At 43.2% G+C, this 23,690-nt stretch overlaps 1 protein-coding gene across 9 annotated transcripts in view; it reads left to right on the forward strand.

Annotated features, from left to right (window-relative positions):
* CSMD2 (CUB and Sushi multiple domains 2) overlaps positions 1–23,690 on the forward strand; it is a 333,924-nt gene that overhangs the window by 71,925 nt on the left and 238,309 nt on the right. For all 9 annotated transcript variants that reach the window (XM_035345331.1, XM_035345329.1, XM_035345327.1 and 6 more), the window contains one exon: positions 10,412–10,524. In XM_035345331.1, coding sequence (XP_035201222.1) covers positions 10,412–10,524 — 113 coding nt within the window. The remainder of the gene's footprint in view (positions 1–10,411; positions 10,525–23,690) is intronic.

A 23,690-nucleotide genomic window follows, 5' to 3' on the forward strand; every position in this document is an offset into this window, starting at 1 on the left:
GAGAAAACGTTGACAATGCATCTTGCTTCATATTAAGGTATGCTGAGTGTAGAAAGATTTTCTATAATTAGACAACATCTAATAGATGTAATTAAGACTGCGCTGGAGCATTCTGCTTCTGATAGATCTGGGAGTACTGAATGCCATTAGTGATTGAGGTGGGTTTTAAAGCATGCAGAAATGCCGGGGAGGATTGTGGTGTCCTGATAGTCTCCATGCCCAAGTTGGCACAAGTGATGGAGGCCTCCTATCCCTTAGATGCTGAGCACTAGGAGGGAAGAAAGGAGGATGCCCACAAAGTGCCCTGCTGCAGGACATGGCTGACGTGTTTCGCCAGTGAAGTCCAACGTGCATGGAGAGGGCAGGTCAGGAGGGTTTTCTTTTTCTGGCCTGCTGTTAACCTTGTGTTGCATAATGCATTACCCTTCCCTCTTCAAGCTTTCCTTTTGCAGTTTATCCCTGTAGTCTGACGATACAGGGCTTTGTTGATGATGTGAAGTAATTGCTGAAGGCCAGGACCACGTAGTATTCTCTAGATCCCTCTAGCTGATGTTTGGTTTTACTTCAGGCTGCATTTTAGTCCAATGATTACAAGCCTTTTAGACAACAGAAGTAGAGCATAGTGAAGTCTGAATGTGATCTGATTTATGATCACTGTAGACCCTGCAGTGCCCAAATCTAGTGTTCCACGTAAAATACATCTGCAAGGTGAGAGCTCTAATAGCTTTCATGGGATTGCTCCTCTTCCTTATCGAAGATGGCTAGTGATAAAGACAATAGCTGCTGCTGCTTTACTACTAAATGTCCTGTACAGAGAAAGTTTATCATCTTTTTATGTGTAGCAGGGAAGTCAGACGTATGTCTTAATCCTCTTCTGAGCCCAGCAGCTGCTCTGCTCTGTGACATTAGGCAAATTACTAATCTCCCCTTTCCCATCTGTAAAATGATACAATTTTTTATTTTTTAAGTTAAAGTTGTAGAATGCTTAAAAGCCCCTGCTTGGAGGGCCTGTTGCTAGGGTAAGGAAAGAATCAAAGTATAAAACCTAAAATTTACAGCCATACCTTCTAATGCCTTCTTCCTGAAGGAAGGAAAAGCTCATGGGTTTTCGTATTATCTTTTGAATGCAGTGAATCTCAAGGTCATGGAATTTTTTCATCTCAGTGTAACGTCTGACCTTGAGAGTTTCTCAAGCAAAGCACCTCTTTAGACAGTGTGTATTTCCCTTTATCAAAATTAATGAAAGACTACAGGAGATGATACAATCTTACTAGATCATTGAAGATACAATGAAATTGTGGAGTGCTATTACTTGCAGTCTGAAATAGAAAATTGACAAATCTTCAGTGCCCATTGACTCTAATTCATTATGCTCCTGTTGGGCGGCAGAGGGTGGCCTGGCTCCTTTTAGACTACTTGGAATTGGATTTTGGTGTGGTGCAAGAGCAGCTGCTGACATCTGGTCCTTTTTCTTAAAGAATATAATTGTTTTTTTTGTAATACTTAGGGCTACAGCTGATTAGTGCTGCTGTAGTGGAATAAAAGGTTTAGGAAGGAGACAAATATTTTCATTTGAATTGTTTGGTAGCTTATGTTGTCACTGATCCATGTGGAAATTGACGTGTGAAATGCTGTTGTTCAAGAATCTATGTAAAACTTGTACTATTGAAATCAGGACTGTTAGCTAACCAGGTGGATGGCAAGACAGCTATCGCTGAAGTTATTCACAGCTCCTGTATTTGAGTCAGATGGGAGTATGGAAGCAAGAAAAAGAGACTAATGCAAAGTTGAGGAGTAGCTCTGGTGCTGCTGGATTTGATCTCGAGGCTTTTCACCTCTATCACAGTGGGCATTTCTGGGATCTCCTGCTAAACATCCATGGTTACCTGCGTTTCTCATCCCAGCTCTGCTTGATATCACTTGCACAAGGTGCAAGAGAACAGAGAAGTAGGTATGACGTGAATCAATATTACAGTCTTTCGATAAATCTTCATCTGCAGCAGCAATGGTTTTTGTTTCAGGCTATTTTTATCATATAACACATCTAAAAATCATATTTCTTATCCTGTTTTTTGACTGTATTGGTTATGAAGAACAACTTGAGCTTATTTGTGCCATTTGGATGCTTCTTTTTAACTTCTAGGTTTATAGAAAATGAATTTCCATTTCCTACTTGTATATTGCTATTAAATTTTATGTTATTATGTACAACTAAAAATTTAAGGAATTAGCATCGGCATAGCTGTGCTCTGGTCAGCAGTGGGAGTGCAGTTGATGTGGAAATCCCCCAGACAGATGACAGTGAGCTGAGCTGCCTGTCCCAGGACCACCTAGGCAGAACAGTGCTTGCCTTATGCTGCCACTTAATATTCACTTGGGGGAAGTAAAGATTCTCCCTCGAGACTGATGTCTGAAGTCTAGTTCAAATCCTAATTTTGTATGCATAAAGAGTAAAAGGGATGTGCAGCCTTGGCAGATGAGACCTGGAGCCACTCTGCATGTCAGCTTTGGCTCTTTACAGTTGTGTAGCTTCAGCTTCTTGACATTCAAATGGAGAAAGCAGGAGGAACAGGGATGCATGTGGAGTAAGTACCTATACTAACAGAGCTATAATTAAAGTTTTTGCTTGATTATGTGTCCATACGTTCACCATCTTGGATGCCCAGCGTATTCTGGGATTATTCACGTGGCTGAACAATGATTTAGCCTTAAGGTATGTTCTGCTACTGCTTATAGGAAACTTCAAATTCTTTCAGAATTTGTTAGCCTTGTTAGCTGTTGGTACTGAGCAGGAAAATACCTGCCTCTGCCTATTGAGGATTTATGATAAAAAGCCCACAAGCTCCATTAAACTGTGAGGTTAGAAGTGATAATTGAGGATTGCTTGGGAAGAAATCCTGTGTTTACTGGGGGAGGGGGAATGTAAAGCTCCTCAAGAAGGTGCATATATTCCTCAGGCATCAGCCAACGGTGTGCTGCTTCATTATCAGGCTGATATTTGCAGTGTCCTCATCATGTTCCTCTTTCTTGTATGCAAACACGTTTGCTGGTAGAAGGGAATCCTTTGAAAATGGAGCTACTCCCACACGAGTCAAATATTTGTGGAGAGAGCCTGTAATAGCAGGTGAAATCCTTGTTTGTTGTGCAGATTTGTGCTGCCTCTCAGTATTTGTTACCGGCTTCTGTTTATCGCTGTTATATAGCTGGGGTCGCAATTGTGCCTCTGCGGTTAATGGCCTGTGTGCGTGCTCTCTGCTGAGCTCAGGTACGCAATAAGCATACGCCTCTCAGTTTTGCTGCTTCTCAGTGGAATGTCTGTCAGATTTGCCATGTCTGCAGGAGGAGGATTTTTTTTTTTTTTTTTTTTTTCCTGAAACATAAATCCTGTCCCATTGAACTGTCGTTTCATGGCTGCAATTATCGAGACTTCAGTGAAATTTTGGTGCTTTTCTCCCTTTGCTGGATCACTTTGTGAATATCCGGTCAGGCAGACAATAGGTCCCCAGATTGCTTCCTGGAGCTCGTGAAAGCTCCGAGAGCATCTGTAGCCTCTGTACGAGGCTTTTTTCCCCATTTACTGGATTTCACACCCCCGGTGACTTTTTTTTTTTATTATTTTTTTTGAAGAAAGTCAGAAATAATCTAAAACTGCCAAGATTTGAATTGATACTGCTGAGCTTTACTTGATTTACATCCAGTCTTGTCTTTGTTTACTGAGTATCAGCTCAGATTTGCCAAGAAGTTGCTGAAATTTGGTGAGCCACTCTGAGAATTTTTCTTCTGGGTTTGTAATAACAAGACCAGAAATATAGCTGCCAAAGTTTGTCAGAGATCTGCTTGCATTTCACTATTATCTGAGAAAGTATAGGCAATATTAGCACAGAAGGGATGCGATGAAAATTCCAAGTGTGTGCTTTTCCTACTCTGTCCTTTTTCCTACTCTGTATGGAAAAATGAAATTTATTGAAATGTGATGTTTAGTTCCTGTTCACAGCTTGAGAGCCATGAAGGCCTCGTATTTGAGATGGCTGTGGAGGCTTTAGGCCATATAAATAACACTTTTCTAGGGGGAATTGACCCAAAACCCATTTTAAATGAGCAAAGAAATCCATCTAGGCTGGAATTTATGAGCCCTGTGACTGTCCCTAGAGACTGTGTTAGTTAATGAAGCCTTTGTCAGTGTCAGAGAGGTAAGCAAAGGACTCTTGTGGCTTGATGAATTATACTTGGCTTGGAGGAGGGAAGAAAATGCAGTTCATTCTTAAGTCACACTGGCACGCGGGCTTGATTGGATGATGTTAGATTGAGGACTGTTAGCAAAGGGTAAATAAACTTTCTGAAAAAATCCAGGCGCAACATGTGTCACTGGATTAGTTTAGGGGATGTGCTTGTTATTGGCGTGGTAAGAAAAATACACAGTAATGTATCAGACGGAGTGAACTGATGAAAGTATTTTTAAAAGCAACTCAATTATCAACCAGCTGGGCAGAGAGGATGTTTGGAAAATAGCATGGAATAAAATGGGACATGTGTCGGTTGGCAGTGAAGTACCTTGGAGTTGTTTTGTGAAATGTGAACAGAGAATTTACGCAGAGTTCCTGGTACTGCTGAACACAGCATGCCTCTGGAGATACTTGCTCAGGACCTCTTTGGAGCTTGACTCCAAAAGAAGAGGAACTTGGTTTTATGCATAAATCATTCCTACAACTTGACTAAGTGCAAGTGTGAACTGCCACTGGTTGTATGTTATTACAGTATCACTTTAAGCCAAGATCTTTTTGGTTCACCACATCATTTCAGAGCTGAGAACTGTCCAAGTAATGCCAGTGAGGTCTGCCTTGGAGAAGGGACTTCTTTGTGTCCGCAGCATGCAAGAGCTGAAAGTATGATTGGATTATGCTCTGCTTGTTTTCTTGGTGATTAATTAAAACATTCATGGTAGCAGTTATTCTGTCCATGTGCTATTTAAAACAATAACATCTTAATGGAATTGCTGCTTTATTTAATAAAGAAATACAAAGAGGAAGGGACAAAAATTGGCGATAAATACTAGGAAATTAATTAAGGGATGAAGGGTGGTTTGTAAAAATCAGGTATTAGTAGTGATGACAAGATGCTGGGTTAAACGATGCAATCCAACTACTTCACCCCCACAGCTACCGTAACTGTTTCTAAAGAAAAAAATCTACCTAGAATGAGGTCTGAGATGGGAAGGGTTGTAGTGGATAAATTCCCTGATCTCTTGCATCTGTTCTTGTCTTCTTGACATACAGACCATGAAGCAGCCTTGGGAAGGGCATCTGTTAATGACCACTGACTGTACATGGGGCTACGTTTCCAGTTCCCTTAAGATTTTAATTTTTAAGCATACAATTCTGAAGGTGTTCTCATAGCAACTGGAGTACAATGCTGGCACATTCTTTTAATCAAGATTGAGAAAATTGCAAATATTAATTAAATACTGCTCATCTCATACCCATTTTTCAGAGGAGAGATTGAACATATGGATAGTCTCTCTCCTATTCCTGTGTGCATGTCAGCCAACTGTCTAGCTGAGTAAGGCGCAAAATTTGATTCAGAGTTGATGGTAAGCTCTTGGGCTCTTTCTCTTGGCTCCAGCTGGTAATGGATTGGTCTAACACTTCATGAACGCACCTTTCAAATGACTGCTTCAGTTTGCTGCCTTGCTAGCAGGCATTACAGTGTGAGAGGACTTGGCTGGTGATTCCAGGCTTTGTTTCCCAAAGAGCAGCTCGCACTCTGAGGTAGTATTTCCTTAACACTCTCACACCTGACTTTGCTTGCAAATTGTCCTGGGATAGTAAGGGCTGTCAGAGCAGCCCTTATGGAACCAGGTCTTTTTGACTGTATGTGGTGAAAAGAGTGGTTTGTTTGGGAAATTTTCACTGATAGGTGCCTTCAAATTACATGCAGGAAGAAGTCACTGAAGTATGGTGTAGTGTAATTTAATGCTGGGTTAAACGATGCAATCCAATGCGTTTTCATTAGATGTTCTGAGACACTTCTCCAGCATTTATGCTTTAAAGGCTGTTGGATTGCCAGCTGCAATAACTATTTTGATTGCTGTCTGAGCTGATGGTGGGCATCCTACCAGAAAAATAATGTGCTCGGTTTTAATTATGGCACCTGCACTCCGAAATGGGAGCCTGCGTCACAGTGTATGATAGCGCTGTACCTGACAGAGTGGGACAGCAACGTGCAGCAGGAGGAGGAGAGGGGCTGGAAAGGGGCTGAGGCGGCCTGTCCCAGCTACCACTTTGGGGCAGAAGGAGCGCTAGGCCGTGGGCCAAACGTGCCGAGCAGGGCAGTCAGGGGACCTGTGTGTGGTGTTCACCTCCTTGGGTGGGCAGGTGGGCCATGTTTCCATCGGGAAAGCTGTGGTGGCATGGGGCACGATGGCACTGTGCTGTGGGGGGAGCTGCCAGGCTCTGCCTGTGAGCGGCACTGCGAGGCCTGGGCCTGACTGCTTCTAGGCCAGCTGTTGTGTGAGGCAGCGGTACGAGTGGTAAACCCGGGGCAAACTCTGGGGCAAACCTGGGGCAAAGCGTGAGGAAGGATGTGCTTAGAGATGGGGGATTTCTGGTTTGATTTGTTTTGGTATATTGATTTTGCTGTGCTGGGATGCAAGGGCAAGCTTATGAAGTGGTATTTCTGGCACTGGGTTAGTTTGGTTCCTCACAGTAGGAACAGAATTAAACCAATGAAATACACATTGAAAATCTCACACAATCAATGTTGGCCCCAAGCAACTTAAGGGGATAATCACTCAATAATCCATTTGGCCAGAGGTACAGAAGAAATGGAAGATGATTATTCGTGCTGTTATTACTGCCCTCACCTTGTTATGGCCCCTAATAAAAACAAGGAATGGAGTTTGCTGCTTTTCTTTCTCATTAGCGTATACATCTTTATTTTTATTGCTACACTAAATAACAGTGATATCAGAATTACTGTTTCATGTATGAGGCTGTTTGGGAATGATTTCATATTCTCTCAGCAATCATGTTGATGCCCATGCTTTAAATTTGCCTGGGCTGCAGTTTTAGGGAGGAAATCATTGAGGACAGTTTAGCAGCCAGGTCAAAATGAGGCAGGGTGTCCTGCCACGCTTGGCTATTCCTGGCTCTTTGGGAAGGGCTGGCTGAGGTTTCACAGGCACTGGCCTTGTTAAATTAAATTACAGTTTCCTCAAGGGAATATTGCCTGCTCTCTTGCTTGGAGAAGATGAGGACATCAGAAAGGAGAAACTGCAGTTGTGTGTGTGTTGGTTGAAGGTTTGAGAAGAGGAAAGTCATAACTTGTATTTGGACTCCAGCTGCTGCAGTCTGTAGAAAGACTGAGACCAAACTTCTGTTCTAGAGGAGAACGGGTGGAATTAATTCCATGGCATGCCTAGTGCAGAAGACAGGGAAATCCATAGCAGAGAAGATGGGAGTTGCCATGTAAATATACTAACTGTTGAGACAGTATTTCCTGCTTCACTCTGAATAAGTTTAATTTTAGCATTAATGGGAGCATTTTCATTTATTTTGTGGGTAGACAGGCTATTAAATCTGAAGGGCAAGACATGGTGTTTGGTCGTGTTCTGTACCAACAGGCAGCCCATCTCCCGTTGGCCATACCAGGGATATGAGATGGATGCAAATGAACATGCGAAGTTAAGGACTTGGAGAGATGGTTGTGTTTGTTTATTTTTTAGGGTTTCTGGAAGCCCAGAGGTTCCTGTAAAAATTCTGTTCAGTTAGCATGGAATCTGTTGAAAGATTGAGATCAAACCTCTGCTATCATTTCATGCCCTTATGCACAGGCCATGTTTCCCTTTCAAGGCTCTGTAACTATAAAGTACGAATATATGCTTAAGGGCAATTTTGTTTCAGGTAGCACATAATTCCCATTGACTCCTATGGGACATATGCACTTGCTTTCAGGTAAGCAGACATGTAAATGTTGCCCTGAATTAAAATCAACATCTGTGAAGTGGGGTCCTACTGTGAACAGAATCTCTGATGCTAAAACTTAGTTCACAGAGAAGAGATCTCCTTTGGAAATAAAAAGAACAGACTTTTGGTAACTAATTATTGGGTAATAATAAAGCAGGACGTGGTGATATGCTGGGGGAAAAAAAAAAAAAAAAGAGATTATCTGTTGTCCCTGTATGTTTTTATTAAAATTGGTCCGTGTGCTTCCTGTATTTTTTTGAGCATATGAGGGTCTCAATAAGACATTTTAATTAAACTGCAAAATAAATTGAAAACTGTGGCACTCTTTCTCAGTATTGTGCTCAGTAAAACTGTGTGAATCCTAGCAAAAAAGAATCTTGGAATCTTTTATTTTGAATGAACAGGAGCAATTGTTCTTTCAACTTGTATAGACAATGGCTTTTATGCTGAGAGCTGGTAAGTACTTCTTTGACATTTAAGTCGTGACTGCCATCATTGGCAACTGCATGAATTTTGCTGATAACTGAAAATTTTGCTTTAATAAGGTTCTCAGGCAGAGCATGTCAGCTTTCGTGAGTCGAGTAGTTCAATCTATTTGACATAATATTTAAGTTTATGAAATTAGGAATAGAGTAAGAACAGGGAGGGAAGGGGAGTTCACTTACTGGCTCTGGAAGTTGCCAGGGGGCTGGTGGCAAACTTAAGGAGAAAGTGCTTGGGCTGGAGCTTGAAGTGTTCTGGTCCCTGGGCCTGTGGGCAGAGAGGATGGTGGCCCCAGAAAATAAGGAGCTGGTTTTGTTCTCTGAGTGCTTTTTTTTTTTTTTTTTTTTTTTAATCCATGTAATACAGGAGGTGAGGAGATAAATACATATTTGTAGGTATTTCCTAAGGAGTAGTCCATCACTAGGGATCTTTTGCCTTTTCTTTAAGAAATACTAACTGGTGTATAAGAAGAGTGGGATGAGCAACTGCATATTTGTGTAAGAATCATTAACCTTTATCTCTTGTAGTAACCATTTTTACTATACTGCTTGTGTTGGTCATGATCCAACTTGAGTACTCCTGATCTTGAACAGTACTGCGTGGCAGTGAGTTCCATCAGTCACTGCTCCTTGTACATTTTTGTAAAAGTTCCGTTTTCAGTAGGGTTATCGGGCATTGGGGATTGGGTGTGAACCTGTCCTTGGTAACAGCAGACAAGAATTTAATGAGATTGCTTTACAAAAAAAAATAAAAAAAAAAAAAAAGCTTCTTATGCAAACTTATTATGTAAATCACTTTAGCCAAGCGTAAGGAGGTGGATTATAAGTTATAAAACTGTAACTGTTTGTGAGAAATATACATTGTCTGTGTCAATATAGTAACAGGGATACAGGGATTTGGTTTCTGGAATCTTAAAAGGCTAGTTTACAAAAAAAAAAAAAAAAAAAGGAAAAAAAAAGTTTTGTAATGTTTTTAATAAAATTAACAGTTGCCATGTAGCTGTGAGTCTGCAGGGGGCGGTGGGGAGAGGCCAGAAAAAAAGTGCCCTGTGTTTGTGCAGTGTTGTCTCTGGTCTAGTAAACAGACTTGTCACCTTTTTCTGCAGTTCTTCCTTTTGTTTGGTCATCTTGTGCAAATAAATTAATCTCTGTGGGTTTTGATTTCCTCAGTGATTAGAGTTAAGGATTATGATCTTTACTGTGGTACCTGTTAGATATTAGGTCACTGGATGAAAAAGTGCCATCTCTGGGATTGTTCTGGTAGTGTCAGGCAGGGAGGGGAGGATTTCCAGAAGCATGATTCAAAACATGGCAAAACTACAGAACATATACTCAATGAAAGCTGCCACCCTGATGGGATTTAATTAATTGGTAACGTCAGTTTTATTGTCTGCTCTCTTCTGCTATTTTGGATTGTTTGCTTTAATGTAGTTTGTGCAGTGCTGCAGACCCTTTACTCCTAGGTTCTCAAAATGTGTTTTAAACATTATTGATGTCTTGGGCTCACTCGGCAGCCTTAAACATTGCTCCTACTTCATGGATAAGGCCTGTTATTCCAAAGGGCTCAGTGACAGCTCTGAGACCAGAGCAGGGGTTTGCAGCTGGGTACTGCCAGGCAGACATTCAGAAAACAAGGTGTGAAGCAGATAAAATGGCTAAAAATATGGTCAATGAAGAAATGCATGTAGTAGATACTCTGATAAACCAGAAGGCATTACAAGGCCATGATGGGTTTGCCCAGCATTTGTACAGCAGCTATTTAATAGTTGGACTCAGTCTTTGCAGGTTCCTTCCAAGCGAACTATTTGATATTCTATTCTCAGTCTGGTTTCTCCAGCTCTGACGATTCCCCTAACTCTTTCAGGCTGTGGTTTATTGTCCAAAGTGGCAGCTGCCCCACACTCATCGTTTTGCTGGCAGATCAAAGGCAGCAATGGTGAGTGTAACCTTCCTCTTGATTTCTTTCAGGTTAACGGGTTTCCAGCTGCCTGCTCCTATTGTGAGTACAGGGGTTGTGCTGTCCTTATGGCTTGTGAGTGATTATGCGGTCAGTGCTCAAGGCTTCCAGGCAAACTATGAAGGTAAGTCTGCCCAGTTCGGTAACTGTCTTGAATTGTATTTGCACTCTCTTATGGTCGGATGTGATATATGGAGATATGCAGACATGAATCCAGGACAGAAGTGTCTGGTTCAAATGCAGTTTGATCTGCTTTTTTCAGAATTCAAATCTCTGCTCCCTTACAAGGGTGTGAATGTATTTTTCCCCGTGGCATCTGTGCTCAAAACGTCTGTAAAAGCTTACTCCAACAGCTAGAGTGACTGAGACAGGAGGGTAGTGTGGAATTTGACAATGGAATCCACAAGGTTACAGCGAACACTGCACACTGTGTAGCCACTGGAATTTACAGCTGAGCTAATGGGGAGTACAGAGCACTGGGAACTCAGAGATTGCTGCATTTTTCTTTACATTCCCTTTGCTTCTTTTTTTTCCCTGCACCTTCCTCTCAACCTTCCTCTCAAAGTATTTAAATGCATTGCCTGTGTCTCTTGTCATAAATAACATGCATTGCTTGGTGGTTGTGGAGGTGAAGGCTTGGTAGCTTCAAAAAATCTTGGACCTCTACTACTGGAGGTCCTCAAAAACATGAAAAAACTGTTTGTACTAGAAGAGAGAACGTGATGGTGATATGAGCTGGTACTGCTGGGCAAATGACAGATTAACCATGTTTAAATTTGAGTTACGTTTCCGTTAATTATTGAGCCTTGAATGTTGTCTGTAAATGTTTTTCTTTGGAGTCCTAAGAAGTTCTTAGCCTTAATGATAGCTTCTGGTAATGAGCCCTACTGGCCAATTACCCAATGCATTAAACCAAGTAGATGCCTTCATTTAGATGATGATGTAGTCTCTCAGTTTTCTGCACTTGACAATTGTTCAGGTTCAGGAGAATTCTGTTTAATCAGAAATTAGAGGGCATTTAAAAGCTCTGCTCTGCCTTGAGGCAGCAGTGGCACTAGGATGTTTTCATTTAAGTGATCAGTGTTTTTAGCAGGTGTTCACTATGGCTAGGCAATAGTGCTAAAGTTGTTCATCTCAGCTGGAGACCAAGCTCTGTTTGTTCACAGGGCAAATGTCTGCTGGGGATGCTCTTTGCTGGTGGTGTGTGGCAGCTGTCAGCTTAGGTGAGCACAGCAGCACAGCGAGGACAAATGGATCCCATCCCATTTGCAGAACCTCTGCTAGAAATGTCAATCATTATGCCTGATAAACATGACAGTACATGGATCCCAAACTGTGTGATAGAGGACAAAGAGCTGTTTTTGTACTTCCTTGACTTTGAGAATTGATTTTTCTGGCATTTAGTTGGACACAATTTTTTGCTCACTTCTTTGTATGACTCCCTGCTGTACTAGCCTGGTTTCTCCAATCAATCCCTCATTGCCCAGGCATTTCCAGCCATGCTTCTGTGCCAAAGTTTTTACCTAAAGTCAGAATTGTGCAAAACTTCTCTATGGAAAACTCTAGTTTTGCCGAATGTAAATTCCTTGCCTCCCCAGCATAGTGGCCCTTCTGCATGTCTCATGATGTTTATTAGCTGAGTGTAGTTTTAGCAAAAAACGAAGTGCTGGAAGGGTCACTTCACTGTGGAGTCAGTAACAAGTATTTTTGCTGCACTGTCACTCTAGGGATTGTGGTAGAGACATTTGGTGAAAATAAATGTGCTGTGAACATCAGAAGAATGAGGGTCACATCCCTGTTCCCCTTTATGCTTTGAATGTTACTGATGGTTGAGAACCAATAAGATTGTTCTAAGATTTAGCTGGCCACTTAAGAGGGATGAATGTACATGACTTCAATTTTCGTAGAGCTGTGTTCTCCTTTCTTCTTTTGGTACCTTCCTGCCAAGTCCCTGGATTTCTGCAGCACCTTGATTCAGCAGGTAATCTTGTACACGGGCTTGCTCCAGGGCTACCCTTCAGTCACATGTTTTAAATTATCTGACATTTGATGGTAAGGAGGCTTTAAAGCAGATAACCAAGTGTGTTTCTGGGGGAAAATATATATATTTGTATATATATATATATATAACCACTTAGTGACACAGAGCACTGTTGTAAATTAAAGCTTTACTTTCAGAGATGGAGGCTTGCTGAAAGTGCAGCTCTGCACCTTCCTCAAAACAAGGTACTTGCTATTTGCTATTTTGTTAACTCAGAGTAAAGGAGGAGATAAGTGTGGTTTTGATCAGAGGTACATACTGCTGCTGCAATGCTGTTGCAGTTCATTGGTAATCTACAACTCAGTGAATAGCTTGTGATTTGATAATTCCTGTTTAAAGACAGAACAATGCATCAGAGTCCTTGTGGTAAATGGCTCCTTTATGATCTGCTATCAAAGCAGGTTCATTATTCTCCTCCCTTTAAGCAATCACTGGGAAATGCACCAGAAGAAGCAGAATTTTTAAATTGGAACAAAAGATCTCTGAAACTTTTTTAAAGGAAGACAGGAAGGAAATACATACATGGGGGCATCAAAGTGGTACAAAACCATTGCACTTAAACTGACGTCCTGGTCCTCTGGGCAGTACAGAAATTGAGGATGGATTTATCTAAACTAAGATCTTCCTAACTTATCTAGTTACTATAAGGTGTGCACAATAAAACCACTTAGAAGCAATTTATTGAAAACAACACAGATATCTACTCATATGTATGTACGTTTATTCACTTATGGTTGTTTCTGGATGCACTTAAGGTATACATTTCACTTACTAAATAAAGGGAGCGCTTTCATGCATTTGTGGCAGATCCTTTTAAAAACATTTCCGCAGTGCAAACATTTAGAGATGCTATAAGAACCCAGGCAAATGGAGTTTCTGGAAGTCTGCAGAGCTTTTTGTAAGCCCCACATAGGTTTGATGCCAAAGGAGCACTAGAATTTGAGGAAAAGCCAGCTCCAGGGTTGCTGTGCTGTGACGCTTCCTTCTTGAGATTGTAGTTTTCTTTTTTTTTTTTTTTTTATATAGGTGCTTGTGTGTTGCTGCTAGATCTTCCTTAATGCTCTTGTCCTCTGACTTCCTCATCTTTCTTTATTTAGCTTGGTATGTGTTGCCAGCTTGTTTCAGTCCGTTTTCATTGTCTGACTCTTCATGTTCTCCAGTCTCTTGCCTTTTTTTTTTTGTGATTTTTCTGTAGATGCCAAGCATTGTTTCAAAGCTCAGTAAATATTAGGGGGCTTGTATACATTTATTCTGCTGTGGAAGACAGGCCTGAGAGTGAACAGAAAGGCTGATGTGATCTTTCCGCAGCACAGCCATCTCATGATGAATGGAAACAACCGCTTCAGAAGATATAATGCTGGGGTGTGTGTGCAGAATCTCTGAGTTAAAGGTACTTGGTCACAGCTTTGGAGACCGAACTTCTCATCCCAGCTCCGACACAGGTGTTCTGCATGATCTCGTGTTAGTTGTGAGGTCTGGGTTCCCAGTTCTCATGCAAAATAAGGCCAGAATGGCTCCTTGTCATACACACTGCTATGACTTTGCATTCATGAATGCACAGACAGCATTCAGGAGCTTCCGTGTGGCGTGGTGAATGTGGGAAGAGAGTCTCACATTTAAGACAGTCTCACATTTAAGGAGAGGAGACATGACTAGGTTGCCAGAAATAGCTGTAGTTCAGTGGATCATCCGCAAAGGAGCGGGGGCAACTACTGTAGGATGACTGGGAATGAGAAATTGTCAGATTTTTCTCACTGAAGCAAAGCAGAGATTTTTTTTTTTTTCCATTTAAAGAAAATACTTGGGTTGGGAGAATATCTTCAGAGATTCTTTTACTAAACGTAAGCAGTTCTTACGAAGCTCTACTTCAAACATATGCTTTAGAAAATAATTAAGTGCTTTCATGCCTATAGCAGTCACATTTTTTTTTTTTTTTTTTTCCTACTAAACTGTCCCTTGAATTCACTACGATTTCACAATTAGCCTTGTTCACCCTCAGTCTATGGGATTTTTCCTTTTGTGACTAAATTATTCTCAAAATTCCCAACCAGCTGTTGTGAAGCGTCTTGCATTCATTTCAACTGCAGGAGAATTCCAAAGTAGGCAGCTATAAATAATCTGAGTATGAATTTTACTAGGACGTGAATCTTGACTGTCTTGTCTTGTGAAAAATATTCCTGGAGGCTTGGTGACCAAAAATGACCAGTGCTTCCCTTTATTGCTACCCCTGAAAGATGTGCAAAGCTAATATTAAGGCACATGTCTAGATTACACTGTGAAATTAATTACAATCACTGCTGCCACACACCTGATGACTACACAGTAAGTTGACATTTAAAATAAATTGGGCAAGTCTTTTACAATATGAGGAAATTGATATAAATTCCACATCGCTTCCTCAGTAATACTAATAACAGTTCATGATGAATAAAGGGCGTTTTTTTAGCTTATTAATAGAGGTATGAAACAAAATTGTATTATTATTTGTAAGCCATTACCTCTTGGCTGCCTCATTTTAGTATTGAGGGTTTGAAAAATAGCAAGGGATTTAAGGAGAGATACCCAAACTTGTCTTGAACATACATGGCGCAGGAGTGATGCCATAAAACACTGAGGGGAGCTTAACGAACCTTCGTACTCTTCGAGGCTCTAAAGGTCCTTCTTGGGGGGCTTATTGAACATTAAGCAAGCACTCCATGCCTGAATATCCTGCAGTAAGCTTTTCTGTTATGACTGATGCTCTGCGCTACAGCTCCTGCAGAGATGGAGGCGTTAGACATGGCAGGAGCATGGGTCTCAGTGAGGCGAGTGCTGGATGTCCTGGGTCGGGTGCAGGAGAAGAGTGCTGCGACCTCTGAGCCCAGCATCCGAATGTTGTGCGTGGGGGATGTCAGCAAAAACCAAGCAGACAAAGGTGAAAAAAAAGAGGATAGATGTTGTTTTAAGACCTTTATTTTATTTTATTTTTTTTTCCAAAAGCAAAGTTCAGTTAGAAATTCAGGTCCAGTTAGAGTGAACTAATGTTCACTAAGATCTCCGGACTCCTTGGCTAGAAAATTGCGCTGTGTAATGCACCGAGATTGAACAGTAGGTGAAAATTTTCCTTCCCAAGACATCGTGTTTGATTACAGCTGCAACAAATTTGATAGCTGCAAACACTAAGTGCCTGATTGAAAAGAAACAATTATGCCTAGAAGAACACTGCTTATTTTAAGAAATTAGAAGCGTTTAAATACAGAGAGAAACAACCCCAAGTAAATGGTACTGTTTTCCTTCATAATAAATACCCTCCTCTTTCTCAAGCACAAATATCTCATTCTTTAGAGGGTTGTTTGTGGAATTATGCATACATATTTAGATAATACAATTAAAAACTGGTTCCTGTCCATCTTCGCCCATAGCTTTTGATCAACCTGAACGTTTCCTGATTGTGTTGCTCTGTGGATGTGTTGTCACAGTGCACAAGTAAAACTGCTTCATGTCTCCATTTTCCTATCTGTAATTTCACTTTACAGTAACAGTTGCCCTGTTAATGGAGGAATATTCAAGATCTTTGCAGAAGTAGCTGTCCGAATAGCTTCTGATTATGATTAAGACCAGCAGTGTCCTTAATAAATATATAAACCAAAACTTTTTTCTTAAATTACCTCGGGTCTTGGGGAGTGTGCAGTTTTCAGAAGTCCTCTGGTAAACTGGGAAATGATGATCTCATTTTTCAAAGACTGAGGTGTAGGCATTTCATAGAATCATAGAATATTCCGAGTTGGAAGGGACCCATAAGGATCATCAAGTCCAACTCCTTGCACCGCGCAGGTCTACCCAAAAGTTTAGACCATGTGACTTAGTGCACAGTCCTTAAGTTCATACAGGCTTGGTGCAGTGACTACTTCACTGGGGAGCCTGTTCCAGTGCGCAACAACCCTCTCAGTAAAAAAATCTCCTCCTGATATCTCGTCTGAACTTGGATGCCCAAACTTGGATGCCCAAATCGTTTCTTTAGAAAACAAGTCTTTAACACAAAACTCTGGGAAGAGTTTCTGAAAATTTGGCTCCGCTTTGCTTGTGCCTCAAGTAAAACTTGGGCTCAGATGGTTTGGATGGGATTCACCGGCTGCAAGTAAGTTCCTCAGTAGCAGGTTAGGTACTTCTGTGCTGCTTGCTTGCAGATGGCACTGAAGGGTCAGAGCTACGGGGAACTAGAGAGCCTTTAAGGCTTGGAGGTAGTGAAGGAAGGGGTGGTAAAGCAGCGGGGAGCAGCCCACAGATGGTGTGGCCACGCTGCCTTCACGGGCTGGGCGGTGCTGGCAGGGTGACTCATGCTTGTCCGGTGCCTGCTCAAAGCACATTCTCCATCTGGGTAAATAAATTTCAGAACTGCCAGGCTAGTACTGAATAGGCTAAAATTTTTAAAGCTATAACTAAATGTACTTTTTACGCCAATTTGCCTTCTGAGCGAATGCTGTATTGGGTTCATTTAAACCTCCAGCTGGGTCCCAATTCTCTCAGTACCTAAATCATAGTCTGAGACATACGGGGCTCGTGGTAAATTTACTGGATTGATGCTTTTCTCTTTTTTCAGGCCAAGGCAAATGAACATGAATCTTGCAGCAAAGTAAAGTACAGGTTAACCCTTGTTCTGGTGGCAGTGGGAAGGGTGAAAGCTCGGTGTCTTGTTCTGCTGCTCATTTTTTCCTGGAAGCTGGATGTTACTGTGGTTGAATCTCAGTGAGAGGTGGCTTCATGTGCTGAAAACCCAAACAGGCCTTCGGCTGAGCACATGGGTCTTGATGCCAGAGTGTATTGGCTCTGTAGCAGCATCTTTAACTTCGGTCTGCTTAGCGTTGGGACTGTTGAGAGCGTGGCATAAAGCTTTCAAAGGACTGTCTGCTGTTCCTTTTAGGATTTTTGTTTTACTGGCTGGAGTTCTTTAATTCAAGCCATTACTCTGGTTAGTTCATCCTTATCTGCAATGCTTAACATACCTCACCTTAGTGGGAGTTTTTGCTCTTTGTTTAGTGTGCCTCCTAACTTTAGTATCAGCTGTGACCCGGGAAGGATTTAGCTTTGGCTTCCTCCCTCTGCCCCTCCTTGTGCATCTCCCGAGCTGAGTAGGGTCGTGCTGGAGTCCTGCTCGGACAGGAGCCTCCCTGGGACATCTTGTGATGCCGATGGAGGTCGGCGAGTCAGCAGACAGCACCAAGTTCGTAGTGAATCCAGTGGCATTGCATGATTTCCTTAAAAAAGGATAAAGAAAATTCATACAGGGATGAGGAGTGTGATTATAACTGCTGCTGTTTTCCTTTCCAGGTTTCTTTAGCTTCAGGTACAACCCTGCAACTGTTAAAGGATGTATAAGAAGTATGAGTGCTATGATGATGCTAAATGCACACTGATAGTGGCATATTTATGCTGTTTTCCTATTGAGATGGATGCCTTTTGTTGTTTTCAAATTTCTTCTAAATTTCAGGTTAACACAGCACTCTGCTTTTTTAGATTGGAGCAGTATTAGACTGTAGTGCTTGATGTACTGCTTCAGTGGTGGCTTTAACTGGTGAAATGGTTCCTAAATGTGTACGTAGCCAGGGTTCCATGCTGAATCCACCCTATTACTTCTCATTATTAAAGAGCTTGCTTTGGAATCCAAGTTTTAATTAAAAAAAAAAAAAAAAGTTTGTAGTCCTCATGGTTTGTAGAGATAAAGCTGTGGAGAAGAACAGTGTGGGAAGCCATAAAACAGTGTTTCTCTGAAACAGCAGGTTCAAAATGCCCCTTCGTCTCTGAGAGGTTTTAGCTGTTTCTGAGATGTTTGTTACTGTTTTAAACTAATTGACAGCAGATGATTGCAGCAGACATGCATAGCTGGGTTGTTCCTTTCAGCATCTTTCAGCTGTCTCTAGTTTGCAAAGAGGAAAACCAGGCTACACTTCATCCTCCTGTCTGTGAGCAGTCGTTTGAACACCAGCATCTCCTGTGATGCTGGTACCAAGTGGTGCTGCCCTTCTGAAAACATGCTGATGGAATTAGTTATATCGCATTGATGATTAGAAAAGTGAGGATTGTGGTGCTCATTACATCATGCCGTTATATTTAATTTGTTCAAAATGAATTTAAATTTTGGAAAACTTCCCAACTGTTGTATTGTAGGACTGCAGAACCTAAAAACCTTCCCAAAGTTTTTAAATCTTGAATTTTAATTTCTTGGAGCTCTGGAAGGAGCACACTGGCAGTGCTTCTGTAGGGCAGTTGTGGCTGGGGCTCCGGGACCCCCCGGTGCTTTCTCAGTGTATTCCAGGAGACCGTGTGCTGGTGCTAGAGACTGGAGAAACCTCTGAGTAGCTGTGGAAAGGCACAGGCTCCAAGGGACAGCTGCCAGGCTTCCAAGATTCCTACTTCAGCACGAGCCACCTCCACTTCTCATTCGGGGTTGGTCTCTTCAGTTTGTCAAATGACCTGGCCACAGTTACTACATAAGCAGGCAGGTGGGTAGCAGGTGGTCTCGGTTATTTGCCAGCAAGGTAAAGCTCTGGAAGTGGTTCCTGAAAAATCTCGTTCCCTAGCAGGGATTCGTTACTTGAATGCTGCTGCAAACCGCATCAGCAGATTTGGAGGGAAGTGCCATGGGTGAGAGCTGCAGTTACAGATTCAGTACTTCTGGTTCTGGGGACCAGATGTCTGTAGCCTGTGGTGATTTTTGCTTTTGGAAGGACCGGTGGGCAGCAGCAGCCCCACGGGGCCCCTGCTCCGGGCACAGCCCAGGTCGGGGCTGGCAGAGGAAGGCTGCGTGGTTTGGGCAGGGCTGGGCGCTTCGGCTGCAGTGCCTGGTGACTGCCGTCAGAGGGGAGAGAGCTCCAGAGCTAATTCTCCTCCAAAGTGAATTAAACTAAATGGAATTAGTGTTTTAATTCTGAATTAAGTACCTATCCAAGGTTTGAATGCAGTTCAGCTAATCCATTTTAAAAATAATTTGTGTTAATTTTTGTGTGTAGCCCACCATATGGAGAAGCAATGAAATAGCAGAGGACAGTAACAGATGACCCAGGAGTTCTCATCTTACTCTAATTCAAAAATGGGTATTAGAGTTTATTTTGCTGCAGTAACTTGCTTAGAGCATTCAAGGCAGCCAAGAAATCAGCAGCTGAGATCCTAATTTGGCTTTTCTGGCTCCATGCACTTTTTAGCAATATTTACTCTTAGTGGGTTCATGGATAAGTTGTTTTGGGTCGCGCTGCTGTTTCCAAATGGCTGTAAAAGAATTGCTTAAAAACAAAGCAAGAACTCCAGAAAACACATTTGGGTGTTGGTATTCCTGTCTGAAATGTCCCAATCCACCTCAATAGATAATAATCACTTAGTGTGATCGATCATAATGAACATCGTGCAGGAGAGAAAGGATAGGAACAAAAAATAGGTGTTATTCCTTTCCTTGTCACTGCTGCTCATCAAGAAGCAATAAATTGGAAGGAAGCAGAGAAAGCTCGAGCCTTGCTGAAGGAGGCAGTGACGCAGTGGCACTGCTTGGTGCTGAGTGGTTAAAGCGCAGCAGAGCCCTGCAGCAGCTTCGTGCCTCCTCTGCACCGGAGCATCTGGCACGGCTTGGCTGGGAAGGAGCACGGTGGGGAGGTGAGGAGCAGGAGGACGCCGCGCTCACCACGCTCCTTGTAGTGCTCGTAGCATTGCTCTTAGGATTGCATACGGGGAGCGCTGTCAGAGCTGTGCCAAACCATGCAGCTATTCAGGCAGCACGGGGCGTTCTGGTTTGCTTCCTGCCTGCTAAGTGTTAGTACTGGGACAACATGATAAACTGAGACACCCAGTGAGCAGCAGGGCAATGCGCTGTTGTCAATGATATTGAGTGACAGCGTTGTTTTACACAGCCTAGCGTCTGGAGGAGCACTATTTGTATAATTAGACTTAAAGCATAGCATTGGATTTTTTTTTGTCTCCAATTAAGTGTTTTCTACGTTATGCAAAAAAATGTGGTTGGCAATAGGTTTCTATATCATATGGTTTCAGATTTTTTTATGGCTGCTCTTTGGAGTTTTTCCAGGATTTCTCAGCTCTGTAGCTGTGTCCCTGTTTATCATCAGCTGTTCACAACGTGCAGCTCCTGTTTCACTTAATGTACCATATGCATCTCGAAACAATTGAGTTTTGCACACTCAGCTGTTCTGCGCAGTCACGTGGGGAGACTGAGGAGAGCAAACCTGGAGAGAGAAATAGCGAAACGCCCGGTGGGTCAGTGGCAGTCGGCTGGGCCCTGTCCCAGAGCGCCCCCGGTGCCTGCCCCTGACTCTCGCCACCCCTTGCTGCTGGCCTGTGCCAGCTCTGAAGGACGTGGCAGGCGTTTGTTGTTTTCAGGTAACACAGAATCACAGAATCACAGAATTTCTAGGTTGGAAGAGACCTCAAGATCATCGAGTCCAACCTCTAACCTAACACTAACAGTCCCCACTAAACCATATCCCTAAGCTCTACATCTAAACGTCTTTTGAAGACCTCCAGGGATGGTGACTCCACCACCTCCCTGGGCAGCCTGTTCCAATGCCTCACAACCCTTTCAGTAAAGAAGCTCTTCCTAACATCCAACCTAAAACTCCCCTGGCGCAACTTTAGCCCATTCCCCCTCGTCCTGTCACCAGGCACGTGGGAGAACAGGCCAACCCCCACCTCGCTACAGCCTCCTTTAAGGTATCTGTAGAGAGCGATAAGGTCGCCCCTGAGCCTCCTCTTCTCCAGGCTGAATAAGCCCAGCTCCTTCAGCCGCTCCTCGTAGGACTTGTTCTCCAGGCCCCTCACCAGCTTCGTCGCCCTTCTTTGGACCCGCTCAAGCACCTCGATGTCCTTCTTGTAGCGAGGGGCCCAAAACTGAACGCAGTACTCGAGGTGCGGCCTCACCAGAGCCGAGTACAGGGGGACGAACACACAAAAACCTTCAGAATTTGGGACCTTAGGCAAATTTTGTAAACAATTTCTAAAGGGCAAAAAGCTACCTGAAGTCTCAAGCTGGTTTGTAAGCCCTAATTCTGCTATTTATCTCCAGTCACCAGTTTCTATTTTTGTTACGTGGATGAAAATGTTCTCATGGTCAGAAACTTACTCAAGTCATCAGTGGCATTTCAGCCTTGAAAGGGAGGTGAATGGAGACCTGGCATGACAGTGGTGGCTCTGTTATTCTTCACAGCCATGGCAGGAACCTGTGGAGGTGCTGTTCAGTCTGATGCTTGCGGATGATGTCCAATAAATTTGAAGTACAATGAATCCGATAAGTCAGGAGTTTGCCCCTTGCAGTGTTTGGGTACGGTGCTACATCAGGTAGTCAGGCACTCGAACAAAAAAATCTCAGTTGGAAAATGAAGAAATAAATGTAAACAGCTGGGATAGCCACCGTTTCCCTGGGAAGTGTGATGAGGGGCGCTTCTCTTCAGGCGTGGGCAGCGTTCAGGTGTGAATGCCTCCTGGTGTGGAGAGCTGAAATTAGCTCTGCTGCCAGCTGAGGAGCGGCTCAGCTCTGAGTAACGGGAGCCTCTCGTGATTGCTGCAAGGTCAGGTACGTGCGTGGCCCGTGCCGTCTGTAGTGGCAGCTCGACTCAGCAGCAAGCTCTGGGCCCTGGAACCTTGCGGGAGCTGCATGGGAGGGAGAGGATGTGCCTTCGGCCTCAGTGCCATCGGGCCTCCTGCCTGCACCTCCTCTGCTGGCAGGCTGGGGAAAGCCTGTGCTGGAGGAGCACTGCGCCAGGTCCTCAGCTGGTTAGCTCTGATTTCAGTGGGTCTGCTTGGTGCAGTCCCTTAATTCCAGACTGGGTGGTGCTGGGCATCCATCAGCGCAGGACGGTGAGCCAGGAGCCTGGGGTTTGGGTGGGGGGGGGGCTCCAGCTCTCTGCTGGGGCAGATGTCTGAGGCAGGAGCGAGGCTGCAAGCTGGGGCTTTATGGGGCTGCTGAAGCTGCTGCTGCACCTTCTGACGCAGCGCTTGCTCCAGGTAACTTGTGTTAACAACAGAGAGCCCATGGGATGCGGTGGGATGTTTGGTGCTGTGACAGCCCGGTGACTGCTCTGCAAGCATCAACACAAGCAAAGTGCCGCTGCAGTGTGGGCTGGGTGTCTGGAATACAGGGCGGAGGGCTGGATGTGGATGTGCCCCTCTCAGTTTCTCTTTCTGGTTTAGTTAATGCTGTTCAAGGGCAGGATATGACCCTGTTGATTGAGTTTAACTATGTCCAAGCTCAGTAATAAAAATTTGTAATAAGGACTGGGTGTTTTGTGAATATGATTACCGCTCTACCTCTGCAGACAGCAAAAATGGCAGAGCAGATCCCTGTCTCAATAAACATTGCGGCAGATGCATTGCTTTCCATTATGACTTCCGATTAAAACACCTCCCAGGGGAACCGGGGAAGGAAAAACCAACCTTCCTGTTCTTTTCTTTTTAGCTATACAAAAGATTTTTATTACTTAAATGAGCTCCCAGCAAGTCTGCCTTAATTTACTACTAATTGATTTTAAGACTTGAAAGCAGCAAAGCTTATTAGCATTTGCTGACTCAGCGAGAGCCCTCCCCTCCCCACGTACTGGAGGATGGAGTGAGATATTGACCCGTGCTGCTGCAGCACTAAATGAAGTTGAGGGAATATTAAGTGTCTCATATTGGCATTTGATTTGCATATGCAAACGAGATCAATCAGTGCAGACGCAGGAGAGCAGAAATAATGCTTTGCAAATAGGATCCAGTATCAAGCATCTAAACAAACATCAAGTGACACTTGCCCAGTTACAATATGGGGACACTTTGCTGGCGAGGAGGTCCCGCTGCTTCTCCCATCGCACCGCAGCTGCTCTGTGGATCAGTCCATTTTAGAGATGGGTGTTTGGAAGAGCAGAAAATACTAAAGAATTTGCAGGATTTAGTATTACTTCTGCTTTCCTGGCATTTCGGACTCGAGGGCTATTTGTGCTTGAGATGCACTTGCCAGTTCTATGTTGCTGTACCTGCCTGTGCAGGTGGCAGGTATTGAGAGTTGGTACCTTGAAGTCTCAGCATGGCAGCATGAAGGTACCTTGAGAAGGACTCTGATCTTGTTTCTTTCCCAACAAACGTTCATTTTCCTCCCTTTTTGCTCCTTTTTTCTTTTGCATATAATAGAGCCATTTCTTTTCAATCAAGGAATCTATTTGCAGAACATGTAGTTGTTAGATGCGTTTGGTTTTGTTTCAGCATACATTTCCATAAAAAGTCACCACTAATGAGCTGTG

This window comes from Oxyura jamaicensis, chromosome 23 (assembly GCF_011077185.1).
Source record: "Oxyura jamaicensis isolate SHBP4307 breed ruddy duck chromosome 23, BPBGC_Ojam_1.0, whole genome shotgun sequence".
Taxonomy (NCBI): Eukaryota; Metazoa; Chordata; class Aves; order Anseriformes; family Anatidae; genus Oxyura; species Oxyura jamaicensis.